The 14368-nt window shown below is 47.8% G+C and overlaps 1 protein-coding gene across 1 annotated transcript in view; it reads right to left on the bottom strand.

Annotated features, from left to right (window-relative positions):
- The window catches only part of LOC121538195 (polyhomeotic-like protein 2), a 67270-nt gene that overhangs the window by 40660 nt on the left and 12242 nt on the right, over nt 1–14368 (bottom strand). The window contains exons 2-3 of the mRNA XM_041846005.2: nt 4732–4951; nt 2879–3082 (exon numbers count right to left, since the gene is read on the bottom strand). Coding sequence (XP_041701939.2) covers nt 2879–3082; nt 4732–4890 — 363 coding nt within the window. The 5' untranslated portion in view covers nt 4891–4951. The remainder of the gene's footprint in view (nt 1–2878; nt 3083–4731; nt 4952–14368) is intronic.

Genomic DNA, 14368 nt, shown 5'->3' with positions numbered 1-14368 from the left:
TACAATGTATGTGTGTGTAGAGTGTGTGTGCTAGTGCGTGTGTAATGGGGATCATACATGCAGGCTGTAAAGTGTTACTGCTGTAATGACCTCCGTCAAGTTGTGCTGTTCATTGTTTTGGTCAATATTGTCAGGAGGAGAGATACCACTGACCATAGAGGTTAAAGGCCCAGTGCAGTCAAAAACTTGATTTTCCTGTGTTTTATATATATTTCCACACTATGAGGTTGGAATAATACTGTGAAATGGTGAAAATGAGGATAATGCCCTTTTAGTGGAAGTTTTGGTGGGATGGAGTTTTGGCCTGCCTGGTGACATCACCAGGCGGTAAATTAGTTAACTAACCAATAAGAAAGATTGTGTTCAGTTGAAAATTGAAAATATAATATTTAAAAATAATCACAGTAATGTACTTAATTGTTACCCAGAAATGATTTGATTTACTTGGACGTATTAGGAGAGCTATCATCTCTGTGTGTTAAGAAAATGGCCGACCTTTGAATTCCAAAGCACCAAATCTCATACCCCCAAGACATGCTAACCTCTCACCACTACCAATAACAGCGGAGGTTAGTATTTTTTGGGGGGTATGATACTTATGCCTCTGTAACTTTTTCACTCATCATTATTCACGTTTCTTTCATGATTATCCGTAATCATGGTAGCATCCACATTAATTTAGAAGTGTTTAGAAACATATATTCTTATTAACAATAAAAGTGACTCCAAAATGATACAATACATTATTTACTATTCATTTCTATTGGGCACAAAATAATCTGAAACACAACCAACACAAACTGCAAATGCATCCAACAAGTTTGTAGTCACAAGCTTGATGTAGTCACTGCGTGCTAGGAATATGGGACCAAATATTAAACTTTGTATTACTTTAATACATATATAAATGAATTTGTCCAAATACTTTTGGTTCCTTAAAATGGGGGGACTATGTACAAAAGGTGCTGTAATTTCTAAACGATTCACCTGAAATTGATGAATATATGATAGTCTGCAGTTTAACATCATAGTCATTGTATCATTTCAAATCCAAAGTGCTGGAGTACAGAGCCAAAACAACAACACAAAATGTCACTGTCCAAATACTTTTGGACCTCACTGTATATGAGGTATGTTGTGTGCTGTACATGCCTTGGAGTCTCCCAGGTATACAGACATTCATCACTGTCAGAGCTCAGGAAGCCTGGGGCATTCTCAGAGAGAGAGAGAGAGAGAGAGAGAGAGAGAGAGAGGCACAGAGGGCTCTCCATCAATCCACACATTAGCCCCACATTAGCCCACAGGAAGCAGCTCCCATCGCAGGTAAACACGGAGGGAAGGAAGGCAGAGTGTGGAAGTCTTTTCGGCAGTCTATCAGCTAACTAGTCAATAGCGCCCATGTCTTGTTTTGAAATGTTGCTTTAAACAATAAATGGTAAAAATGACATGTAACTGTAACACTACTTGTTTTTGAATGGGTTTGTTTGGCTCAATGGGCACCCCCTATTATTAAGGTAATTAATATGCACCCTATTTCTAATAATACTGTAGCTTTTATCCAACTAGCAATGAACACATCCATCCAGAATGTGTGGCCCACGCGAGAATCATCACTTTTCAATGTCTCGTCTATCTTGTGGAGAATTGAATGACACAATACTAAAGAGAACAAATCAGATTATGAATGTGTAATCCATGGCTGGAGGATTTGAAAGATGGTCATAAAGAAACCAGTTGAGATCAATACTTATCAGCCTGTGTCCCGTATGTCCAGGGATCATATGGTCAGTGGTTCCCAACCTTTTTTTACATTTGAAAAATGTCACTATGTTTTATTATTGTTTATTGAGATAGCCTATATTAAATACAACACCAGCATGATTTGAGGGACCTATAAAAATGTTTTTGTTGAAGTTCATTTCCTGCAATTCTACATAGTTTAACAAGACTCATGACATATTTTAGGTAGGCTATTTAATAATAATAATAATAATAATAATAATAATAATAATAATAATAATAATGGATAAGGAAAATAAAGTCTAGACTCTATTTCCCCAAATGTTATTCCTCTACCAAATATGTTTTATTATGATAATTTATATTAAAAAATAATAATAATATGACTTCTCAAGCAAAGTCTAATTTATTTGACTCCTTGACTTTAGAAGGTTGTAGCTCAGCATCTGAATATCATAGAGACAAACCAAAGATATTCCCATGTGCATCAGAGTCGGGTCTTCCTCTGGCATTTTAAAGCCTAAAGCATCACAGATTTATGCATAGTTTTAGATCGGTATAAAGAATTGCAAATTGTAAAAAATAAGAAACAGTTTCTTTCACCACTCAAATCAAGGAAGGTCCCCCCTAGGTTGTGAACCCCTGGTCCAGGTCAAAGGTCGATGAACACATTGACACACATAGCATCCTATAGAAGAGAAATCACCAGTGTGCATGACATTGAAGACATGGTTGATGTATGTCTGTGATACAGAGCCAGTCCTTGGGGACCAGGACAGCAGTGTGTATTACAAGGCCAACCTCAGCAGAAAGCACTGGGTCAGACGGTCAAGATCTGCTTTGGTGAGATTGACCACATCTCAGTTACACAATATATCAGTCAATATACTGTATTTCGCTTAATTTATCAGTAACACTTTTGAATTGTCATATTCATCATATGGTTCCTATGGCTCAGATACCATGCTGTTTGCAACATCAGAATTTAGGCTTTTATTGCTGCATGGGACAAATGTATTGGTGACTATCAATAAGTGCAATCTGGAATTTTCTTGTCCCCTGTGGCCACAAACAATCAATGCTCCAATATACACACACACACACACACACACACCACTCACACACCACTCACACAGACCTGTTGCACACCGGCTAGCCTCTGGACCTGAACGTTGCTCAGTTGCTGCTGCTGCTGTTGTTGGGCTGCTGTCTGAAGCATGAGGTGCTGCTGCTGTTGGAGGGCTGCTGTCTGAAGCATGAGGTGCTGCTGCTGGGCTGCATACATCTGCTGCAGGTACTGGGCTGCCGTGCTGGGTTGTCTGTGGAGCGCCTGTTGGATCACCTTTACAGAGAGAGGGAGAGAGAGATGAAAGGTGGAAAAGAGAGATAGATAGATAGATAGATAGATAGATAGATAGATAGATAGATAGATAGATAGATAGATAGATAGATAGATAGATAGATAGATAGATAGATAGATAGATAGAGAGCAATGTGAGAGAGAGAGAGAGAGAGAGAGAGAGAGAGAGAGACACAGAGAGAGCCCCTCCCCCGTCACCCAGACCTCATCTGTCAGAGAGGCCTGACAGCCAAGCTACATTCCCCAGCAGACCCCCTCCTAGGCCCCTCTGACCTCCAGAGGACCAGCCCTACTCCATCACTGCCTGCCTCCACACTCCACACTGGCCGGGCCCCTTTTTACACCAGACCAGACCAAGACCATGCAACTGAAAAAACATGCAAACTTGCCATCTTCATGGTAGCACTTTATATTACGGTACAGACTAGGCATTTACTAAGACTGTACACAGTAGAATGGTAATTACATTGTAATTAACTATCAATTACTTGTTTATTTCTTTACGATTAATTAAAACAAGCACCAATGACATATGCTGTAATCAGATGAAACTCGTTACGTACCACACTTTGGAGATCTTTTTTTTTTTTTATACTTCAGTGAACTCTGAAACAAACCTTGGTCAAAAATCTTCATAGACCTAGATAAGATAAGTCTCTCTCTTTTTGTTTAGAACCGACTCGGCATCACTTGCAATAGAAGTTCCGCCTATAGGGCTGTGAGATCCTCAGACAGAATCCTCCCCAACCTGGAATCACCAGCCAAGCACCTAGTTAGCCACACAAGAGAGAAGTTCTGCCTTTGGGAGCCAATAGCTGCTCTCGCTTAGCCTAACTGGCCCCTCCCACATATCATGGGGAGCCCTCATTCACCAGTGACATCATTGCAGAGAGAGAGAGAGAGAGAGAGAGAGAGAGAGAGAGAGAGAGAGGGTTGACCAATGACCTGTGACCTTCTAGATTATCAGTGCTCAATATGATAGTCAGGATCCCAGAGTTTTCATTCAGGTAGGCCCTTTTGTCTCTAACTGGTGGGACTGCTGTGGGTGATATTTGAAGCATCAGTACTGCTGACACCTTTATGCACTTTGAATGCCGGTACATCACCACTTGCATTGACGTGTCTGACGAGCAGTGACAAGTATCTGTTTCTGGAGGAAAAACACATACCCATATTCTGGTATGAAAATAATTCAATATCATTATCATCAGTGAGGCAATCTCTGAACACTCATCCTGGACTCACGACCGATATCTTTAGTCTTAAACTGGCCACTAGATGGCGGTAACGACCTGGAAAATTCAGCTGGATCTGCACTACTGAGCAGGGTTGGGGTTGAAATCCATTTCAAATCCATTTCATTACACCTTACAAACTCCAACTCCTATTACAACAGTATTGCTTTCTGAAAGTGAAAAGTAACTTTATTGCACTATATTGATGTTGTTGTGATGCAACAAAACATCAAAATTCATAAGTGGATTATGTTGCAATGGTGAAAACAACAACAACAACAACAGCAATAGCAACACCAACATCAACATCAACAGCAACAACCCAAGGCCACCCCCATGCCACCACACAGGACACGCTTTTGAGATACTTTATACAAAACATTTCTACTACTGTACCTGAACAGTCTGTCTGTCTGGGATCCCAGCGTAGACAGAGATGTGGGGCAGGGTTGGCCTCCAAGTGCTGCTAGTAGTGACCAGGCTGGTGGTGACACTGGGACTCATACTAATGCTGCTGGAGCTGGCGGCTGCCGGGCCCTGGGCCTCATTCTGCATGGCGCCCTCCGCCTCCACTTCCCACAATCCACGGCGACTGCTTAGTTGGATACTCCTCTAACTGATAGAGAGAGAGCGAGAGAAAGAGAGAGAGAGAGGTGGGGGGTGAAGAGATTTATCTTTAATTTAAAATTAAGTTGCAAGGCTGTTGTAACATTGCACCCAGAGCTAATAGACTATACAATGCCAGATAGTTTTTCACTGTCACGATCGTCTACGAGAGAGGACCAATGCGCAGCGTTGAAGGTGAACATAATAAATATTGTGACGTCACGAGAGGCTACACAGCTTTCAGCGGGATTGCTCAAGTAGTGCAAGGAGACAAGGTTCAAACAAAACAAGGATTTTATTATAGGTCTTGGGAAATTAACGAAAATATAACAAAATTCTGTTCTCTTGTGGCTCTTTAAGGGTTAACAGTTCAGGGATGTCTCTTCCACATCCAAAATCATAATTCTCACTCGCTCAGATAACTTTTCCCCAGCCTTACTGTAGTCCACGTTGCAGCTAGTGGCCAACCCAGCAAAAAGTCCTTCCAAATGTCTCTCACGTATTTCCACAGGTGCATATATCCAAAGGTGAGTATTTCCCAAAGGTAAGTATCTCCAAATCCTTATATTCCTCATGGAAGTGGACGTGCAGCACTCTTGTCCTCCAGAGAGCCCAGGTTGGAGACTGTGCCTCTTCCCTTCCCCCAAACCTTCAGCTCATCAGCTCCTCATTTGTTTCAGCTGCGTGGGAAGATTGGCCATAGAGGGGTGGAGTTCCCGACCATACCAGCAGATGGAGCCATAGCTGTCTGGGTTTGCAGCCACCTCAGGGGGATGTAACGTCCCTCCAGGACACAGCCTCTCGTGACATCACACATCCCCCCTCCTCGGGACCGACGTCCTCGTCGGGGAAAGGCAGCGAAGAAGGCATCACGCCGGGAGAGGGCGTCCGCATTGCCGTGGTGCTTGCCAGACTGCTCTCTCTTCAACTCCTCCAACTCTAGGACCAGGGACTCAGCCTCCTGTTGTCTCTCCTTGAGTTTCTTACTGAAACGCATCAGCCTTGGTTTTAGCAGAGTTTAGCTTCTGTTGAGCAGCTTTCAGTTCCTTCTCTCTCTCTGCCTCCGCATTCTTCATCTTGTTCTCCAACACCTTGTACTTCTCCTCTGCCTTCTTCTGGACCTCCTTACTACTGCGCAGGGTCTCCTCACACTCCTCGATGGTCCTGCGCAGCCTCTCCAGCTCCTCCTGTTGCTTAGGGAAGGAGCTCTGTTGGAGATTTAGCCTGGAGGATATCTAACTCTTCTGTCTTCATGTCTAACTGTTGCTTTAACAAACGATACCTCTCAGCGGTCCCCTTCAGACCAGACAGTTCTTTGTCCAGATTCTGTAGCTCCGTCTCTGTGTCGGTCTGGGCACCTGCCATCCCTATCAGAGCCCGGGGCGAGAGTGAGTAACTCGGAGGATTGCACCGGAGCCTTCCCAGGATGAGTCTTGCCTCTCCGTTTCCGAGGTACTCGGGTTATCCTCTCCTGAGACTCTCTCCAGAGTGGGTAAAAGGCTGGGCAGTCTCGTCCAATTAGGACAGGGACGGGGAGGGAATCAACCACCCCCGCCGTCGTGTGTATGGTTCCCCGTGTGCTGGTCATTGTAAGTTCAGTAATGGGGTATTCTCTGGTGTCCCCATGGACACAGGAAACTGGGAGGACTTTCCCCGGGGTCAGACACGTTGGGCCCACCAAATCCTTACGCACCAGGGTGGCCCGGCTACCAGAATCCAGTAAGGCCTCCCACATCATGGTGATTCACAGTTACCGGGCAGGTGGGGGGTCGATCTGGGCCGCCATCTACGACTCCCAAGAGCGAGGCAAAACGGTGTGTGGGTGCTGAGCTGGAGGACTCCGCAGTGGGCATAGGTTCATCGGCTGGTTTCCCCACACTGCCAGGAGATATGTCCCATCTCCCCACACCGGTAACACTGTCGAGTTTCCCCCTCCTGGTGTACTCTTCTTGGACCCGCCTGGTTTCTGGCTCCCCCTGGAGCCGGGATAAGTCCTGACGTGGCTGGGTTCGAGACCTTGGGGTCCTTTGGACGGGTTCTTCCCATTTGTGGTGGGGCCGCACTCCTGGGTTCTTTTCGGGAAGCATTCAGCATCTCCGCTGTGGCCTGGTACTTTTCCACAGCTTCCACGGTCAGATCAGCCGTGGTCAAGGCCTGTTGACTGATGAACCGTTTTGCCTCATAAGGCAGGGCGCGTAGGTAACGATCCACCACAACGGCCTCCACCACCGCCGCTGCTGGATTCCTCTGCGGATCCAGCCATTTCCTTGCGATTCGGACAAGTTCATGCATCTGCGCCCGAGGAGGTTGGTCTGGTTGGAAGGTCCAGCTGTGAAAGCGCTGGGCCATACCAAACTTTGTGAGTCCATATCTGCTGAGGATCTCAGACTTCAGGGCATCATAGTCAGTAACCTGGTCAGGGCCCAGGTCCCGGACAGCATTCAGCGATTCCCCGGTTAGAAAGGGGGCTAACAGACCAACCCACTGTTGCTTGGGCCAGGCTTCCCTAGTGGCCGTGGCCTCAAATGCATGCAGGTATGCCTCAATGTCATCGGTAGCTCCCCATCTTAGATATAAAGTCACTTGCCTTTATTGGGCGGGTATTTTGGACCACCCTCTGTCTCTGCAACTGCAATTCCTCTGCCTTCAGAAGGTTGGCTTTCTTTTGCTCCTCCAAGAGAGCCACGTTTGCTTGCATCTGGGCTTGCTGGCCAGCAACAAGGGCTTTCAATATGTCCTCCATTTCAGTCGGCGGGGAGCCTACGGCCAACTTGGAAAACTGGGTGATCAAACCTTCGGTATCCTCCTCTGACATGCACTATTAACGCTTGAGCGTGCCTGTATTCTCCACCATCTGTGACGTCACGAGAGGCTACACAGCTTTCAGCGGGATTGCTCAAGTAGTGCAAGGAGACAAGGTTCAAACAAAACAAGGATTTTATTATAGGTCTTGGGAAATTAACGAAAATATAACAAAATTCTGTTCTCTTGTGGCTCTTTAAGGGTTAACAGTTCAGGGATGTCTCTTCCACATCCAAAATCATAATTCTCACTCGCTCAGATAACTTTTCCCCAGCCTTACTGTAGTCCACGTTGCAGCTAGTGGCCAACCCAGCAAAAAGTCCTTCCAAATGTCTCTCACGTATTTCCACAGGTGCATATATCCAAAGGTGAGTATTTCCCAAAGGTAAGTATCTCCAAATCCTTATATTCCTCATGGAAGTGGACGTGCAGCACTCTTGTCCTCCAGAGAGCCCAGGTTGGAGACTGTGCCTCTTCCCTTCCCCCAAACCTTCAGCTCATCAGCTCCTCATTTGTTTCAGCTGCGTGGGAAGATTGGCCATAGAGGGGTGGAGTTCCCGACCATACCAGCAGATGGAGCCATAGCTGTCTGGGTTTGCAGCCACCTCAGGGGGATGTAACGTCCCTCCAGGACACAGCCTCTCGTGACATCACAATATTTATTAACTGATCACACGATCAAAACAATAACCAACGATGCGTGACGTCTAAGGTTACAACACGAACAAACCTTAACGGAACAAGAAACCACAACACAAAGTGAAAAGACCGATAGTTAAATATGGCTCCCAATCAGAGACAACCTGCTGACACTCGTTGCCTCTGATTGGGAGTCACTCAGGCCCACATAGATATACAAACATAGACTTACATACCCTGGCTCAACATAACATAGTCCCCAGAGCCAGGGCGTGACAGTACCCCCCCCCAAAGGCGCGGACTCCGACCGCGCCAAACAACTCCCACAACAGGGGAGGGACCGGGTGGGCACTCCGCCTCGGCGCGGATCCGGCTCGGACATGACCCAGGCACGGGTTGTGCTGGACTGACGGACGCGCACCCCTGGCTTGGTGCGTGGAGGAGGGAACGGGCCTTACCAGGCTGACGACGCACACCGTAGGCTTGGTGCGTGGAGCAGGGACAGGCCGGACTGGGCTGACGGGCACACCACTGACTTGGTGCGGGGAGCAGGAACGGGCCGGACCGGGCTGACGAGCGCACCCCTGACTTGAGTGCGGGGAGCTTGGATGGGCCGGACTGGGCTGGCGACGCGCACCACAGACTTGGTGCGGAGAGCAGGAACGGGCCGGACAGGGCTGACGAAACGCACCACAGACTTGAGTGCGGAGAGCAGGCACCCGGGCCGTGCCGGACTGACGACGCACACCACTGGCTTGGTGCGGGGAGCTTGGATGGGCCGGACTGGGCTGGCGACGCGCACCACAGACTTGGTGCGGAGAGCAGGAACGGGCCGGGCTGGGCTGTCGACGCACACCGTAGGCTTGGTGCGTGGAGTAGGAACGGGCCGAACCGGGCTGACGATGCGCACCCTGACTTGGTGCGGGGAGCAGGAATAGACCGGACCGTACTGGGGACACACACCACTGGCCCTACACCGGGATCTGGAACGGGCCGGACCGGACTGGCAACACACGCCAGTACCTCTCGCCGTGCCTCTACATCCTCCATCCCCTCTTCGACCAGTGGCCCCCGTAACCTGGCGGCCTCCTCTGGCAACCCACTGGGCCGCTCTATCGCGGCCTCCTGCTGGTCCGACGTCGTGAGCCCCCCTAAAAAAATTTCTGGGAGTCTCTCTTCCCCGTGGGCCAGGCCTCGATAATTCTCGCCCACCTCTCGCTCCTCTGCTTCCAATCTCCGTCATTCAGCTCCTCATTCGGCTTGACCCAGTCGAAGCTCTGCCTCCACTGTTGCCAAGTCCACCTACTCTGCTCCCTCACTAGGCTGCTTGGTCCAGTTCTGGTGGTTTCTTCTGTCACGATCGTCTACGAGAGAGGACCAATGCGCAGCGTTGAAGGTGAACATAATAAATATTTATTAACTGATCACACGATCAAAACAATAACCAACGATGCGTGACGTCTAAGGTTACAACACGAACAAACCTTAACGGAACAAGAAACCACAACACAAAGTGAAAAGACCGATAGTTAAATATGGCTCCCAATCAGAGACAACCTGCTGACACTCGTTGCCTCTGATTGGGAGTCACTCAGGCCCACATAGATATACAAACATAGACTTACATACCCTGGCTCAACATAACATAGTCCCCAGAGCCAGGGCGTGACAGTACCCCCCCAAAGCGCGGACTCCGACCGCGCCAAACAACCACAACAGGGGAGGGACCGGGTGGGCACTCCGCCTCGGCGGCGGATCCGGCTCGGACATGACCCAGGCACGGGTTGTGCTGGACTGACGACGCGCACCCCTGGCTTGGTGCGTGGAGGAGGAACGGGCCTTACCAGGCTGACGACGCACACCGTAGGCTTGGTGCGTGGAGCAGGGACAGGCCGGACTGGGCTGACGAAGCACACCACTGACTTGGTGCGGGAGCAGGAACGGGCCGGACCGGGCTGACGGGCGCACCCCTGACTTGGTGCGGGGAGCTTGGATGGGCCGGACTGGGCTCGACGCGCACCACAGACTTGGTGCGGAGAGCAGGAACGGGCCGGACAGGGCTGACGAAACGCACCACAGACTTGGTGCGGAGAGCAGGCACGGCCGTGCCGGACTGACGACGCACACCACTGGCTTGGTGCGGGGAGCTTGGATGGGCCGGACTGGGCTGGCGACGCGCACCACAGACTTGGTGCGGAGAGCAGGAACGGGCCGGGCTGGGCTGTCGACGCACACCGTAGGCTTGGTGCGTGGAGTAGGAACGGGCCGAACCGGGCTGACGATGCGCACCCCTGACTTGGTGCGGGGAGCAGGAATAGACCGGACCGTACTGGGGACACACACCACTGGCCCTACACCGGGATCTGGAACGGGCCGGACCGGACTGGCAACACACGCCAGTACCTCTCGCCGTGCCTCTACATCCTCCATCCCCTCTTCGACCAGTGGCCCCCGTAACCTGGCGGCCTCCTCTGGCAACCCACTGGGCCGCTCTATCGCGGCCTCCTGCTGGTCCGACGTCGTGAGCCCCCCCCTAAAAAATTTCTGGGAGTCTCTCTCTTCCCCGTGGGCCAGGCCTCGATAATTCTCGCCCACCTCTCGCTCCTCTGCTTCCAATCTCCGTCATTCAGCTCCTCATTCGGCTTGACCCAGTCGAAGCTCTGCCTCCACTGTTGCCAAGTCCACCTACTCTGCTCCTCACTAGGCTGCTTGGTCCAGTTCTGGTGGTTTCTTCTGTCACGATCGTCTACGAGAGAGGACCAATGCGCAGCGTTGAAGGTGAACATAATAAATATTTATTAACTGATCACACGATCAAAACAATAACCAACGATGCGTGACGTCTAAGGTTACAACACGAACAAACCTTAACGGAACAAGAAACCACAACACAAAGTGAAAAGACCGATAGTTAAATATGGCTCCCAATCAGAGACAACCTGCTGACACTCGTTGCCTCTGATTGGGAGTCACTCAGGCCCACATAGATATACAAACATAGACTTACATACCCTGGCTCAACATAACATAGTCCCCAGAGCCAGGGCGTGACATTCACTTGTCTCATTAAACACATAAAACACAGGCATTCAACACCATAGTGCCCTCTAAGCTCATCACTAAGCTAAGGATCCTGGGACTAAACACCTCCCTCTGCAACTGGATCCTGGACTTCCTGACGGGCCGCCCCCAGGTGGTAAGGGTAGGTAACAACACATCTGCCACACTGATCCTCAACACGGGGGCCCCTCAGGGGTGCGTGCTCAGTCCCCTCCTGTACTCTCTGTTCACCCATGACTGCATGGCCAGGCACGACTCCAACACCATCATTAAGTTTGCCGACGACACAACAGTGGTAGGCCTGATCACCGACAACGATGAGACAGCCTATAGGGAGGAGGTCAGAGACCTGGCCGTGTGGTGCCAGGACAACAACCTCTCCCTCAACGTGACCAAGACAAAGGAGATGATTGTGGACTACAGGAAAAAAAAGAGGACTGAGCACGCCCCCATTCTCATCGACGGGGCTGTAGTGGAACAGGTTGAGAGGTTGAGAGCTTCAAGTTCCTTGGTGTCCACATCACCAACGAACTATCATGGTCCAAACACACCAAGACAGTCGTGAAGAGGGCACGACAAAGCCTATTCCCCCTCAGGAGACTGAAAAGATTTGGCATGGGTCCTCAGATCCTCAAAAAAGTATACTGCTGCACCATCGAGAGCATCCTGACTGGTTGCATCACCGCCTGGTATGGCAACTGCTTGGCCTCCGACCGCAAGGCACTACAGAGGGTAGTGCGTACGGCCCAGTACATCACTGGGGCCAAGCTTCCTGCCATCCAGGACCTCTATACCAGGCGGTGTCAGAGGAAGGCCCTCAAAATTGTCAAAGACTCCAGCCACCCTAGTCATAGACTGTTCTCTCTGCTACCGCGACGGCAAGCGTGCACCGGAGTGCCAAGTCTAGGTCCAAAAGACTTCTCAACAGCTTCTACCCCCAAGCCATAAGACTCCTGAACAGCTAATCATGGCTACCCGGACTATTTGCACTGCCCCCCCACCCCATCCTTTTTACGCTGCTGCTACTCTGTTAATTATTTATGCATAGTCACTTTAACTCTACCCACATGTACATATTACTTCCACTACCTCAACTAGCCGGTACCCCCGCATATTGACTCTGCAACGGTACCCCCCTGTATATATAGCCTCCCTACTGTTATTTTATTTTACTTCTGCTCTTTTTTTTCTCAACACTTTTTTTGTTGTTGTTTTATGTTTACTTTCTTTGTTAAAAATAAATGCACTGTTGGTTAAGGGCTGTAAGTAAGCATTTCACTGTAATGTCTGCACCTGTTGTATTCGGTGCATGTGACCAATAAAATTTGATTTGATTTGATTTGAGTGTTGATAACATGGTCACTCTCTCCCCCCTCAGCCATGGCCCCTTAGCCCCAATATGGCAGGCCACTTGGAGAGGTGATAGGGCAACGACTCGAGTTACAGTTATCTAGTACGGCATTTGTGAATTTTGTTGCTTAGTAAGCCAAAAATGATATCCCTCCCAGCTAGTCTAGTTTATACAGTCTTTTGACCAATCACATAAGATCTTTTCACATCACATCTTATTCAGAGCTTATCTGATTGGTCAAAATACCAATTAGTGAAAAAATGTTTGGCTCAACAGTCATAAGAGAATCACAACACAACATTTATAAATAGTCCTAGATCTTCAAGTTGGATCTAAGATCCTTCCGTAAAGTAAGCTCTCCATTTTGCGACTCCTCCCTGGCAGGTGGAAGTGAATGGGGAATGCTGTAACACCTGCCAGAAATGTCCCCAGGGAAATTCTACTCCAAAGCCTTGTCTTTCCTTTTACAGGTTTACAGCTGTCTGTCCCATCTTTGTCAACTCAACTCTCCTCTTTGATCTGGTAGCAAGTAATATAAGCTAAATCTCAGCAGACCTGGAAATCATCCCACCCAGAAAAATCCTGTTTGCAACAAGGCACCTAAGTAAAACTGCAAAAAATGTGGCAAAGAAATTACATGTATGTCCTGAATAGAAAGCATTATGTTTGGGGCAAATCCAACACAACACATCACTGAGTACCACTCCTCATATTTTCAAGCATGGTGGTGACTGCATCATGTTATGGGTATTCTTGTCATCGGCAAGGACTAGGGAATTTTTTTTGGATAAAAAATAAACTGAATAGATCCACAGAATATATCCACAGGCAAAATCCTAGAGGAAAACCTGATTCAGTCTGCTTTCCAACAGACACTGGGAGACAAATTCACCTAAAACACAAGGCCAAATATGCACTGACAAGACTTGAAAATGGCTGTCTAGCAATGATCAACAACCAATTTGACAGAAGAATTTTGCAAATATTGTAAAATCCAGGTGTGGAAAGCTCTTAGAGACTTACCCAGAAAGACTCACAGCCGTAATAGCTGCCAAAGGTGATTCTAACATGTATTGACTCAGAGGTGTGAATACTTATGTAAATGAGATATTTATTTATTTCATTTTCAATAAAAACATTTAAAATTCTAAAAACATGTTATCACTTTGTCATTATGGGGTATTGTGTGTAGATGGGTGAGAAAAAAATCAAGTTAATCCATTTTGAATTCAGGCTGTAACATATGGAGGACTAAAAGTGCCACAATTAAATAAATAAATACACCATTAAATAATTACTTAAATGTGTCATTAATTAATTAAAATTAGAATTAAATACATAAATGTGTTATTAAATGTGTCATTAATTAATTCAAATACCGATTCATTTTATGTAAAATACATATATAATAATTTCACTATTTACATTTACATTTCATGGTCCTGCGTTGGAGTGCTTCCTGAATTACTTAAAACTGTCAAACTGACCCATCAAAAGTTGGTAGGCGTGAACCTAACGCCTGATTGGTTACCCTCTGCATCAAGCCAAGACAAATCAATTCCGGATAATGGATTG

This window comes from Coregonus clupeaformis, chromosome 24 (assembly GCF_020615455.1).
Source record: "Coregonus clupeaformis isolate EN_2021a chromosome 24, ASM2061545v1, whole genome shotgun sequence".
NCBI classification, from domain to species: Eukaryota; Metazoa; Chordata; class Actinopteri; order Salmoniformes; family Salmonidae; genus Coregonus; species Coregonus clupeaformis.
This window is presented reverse-complemented; position numbering and strand designations above follow the sequence as displayed.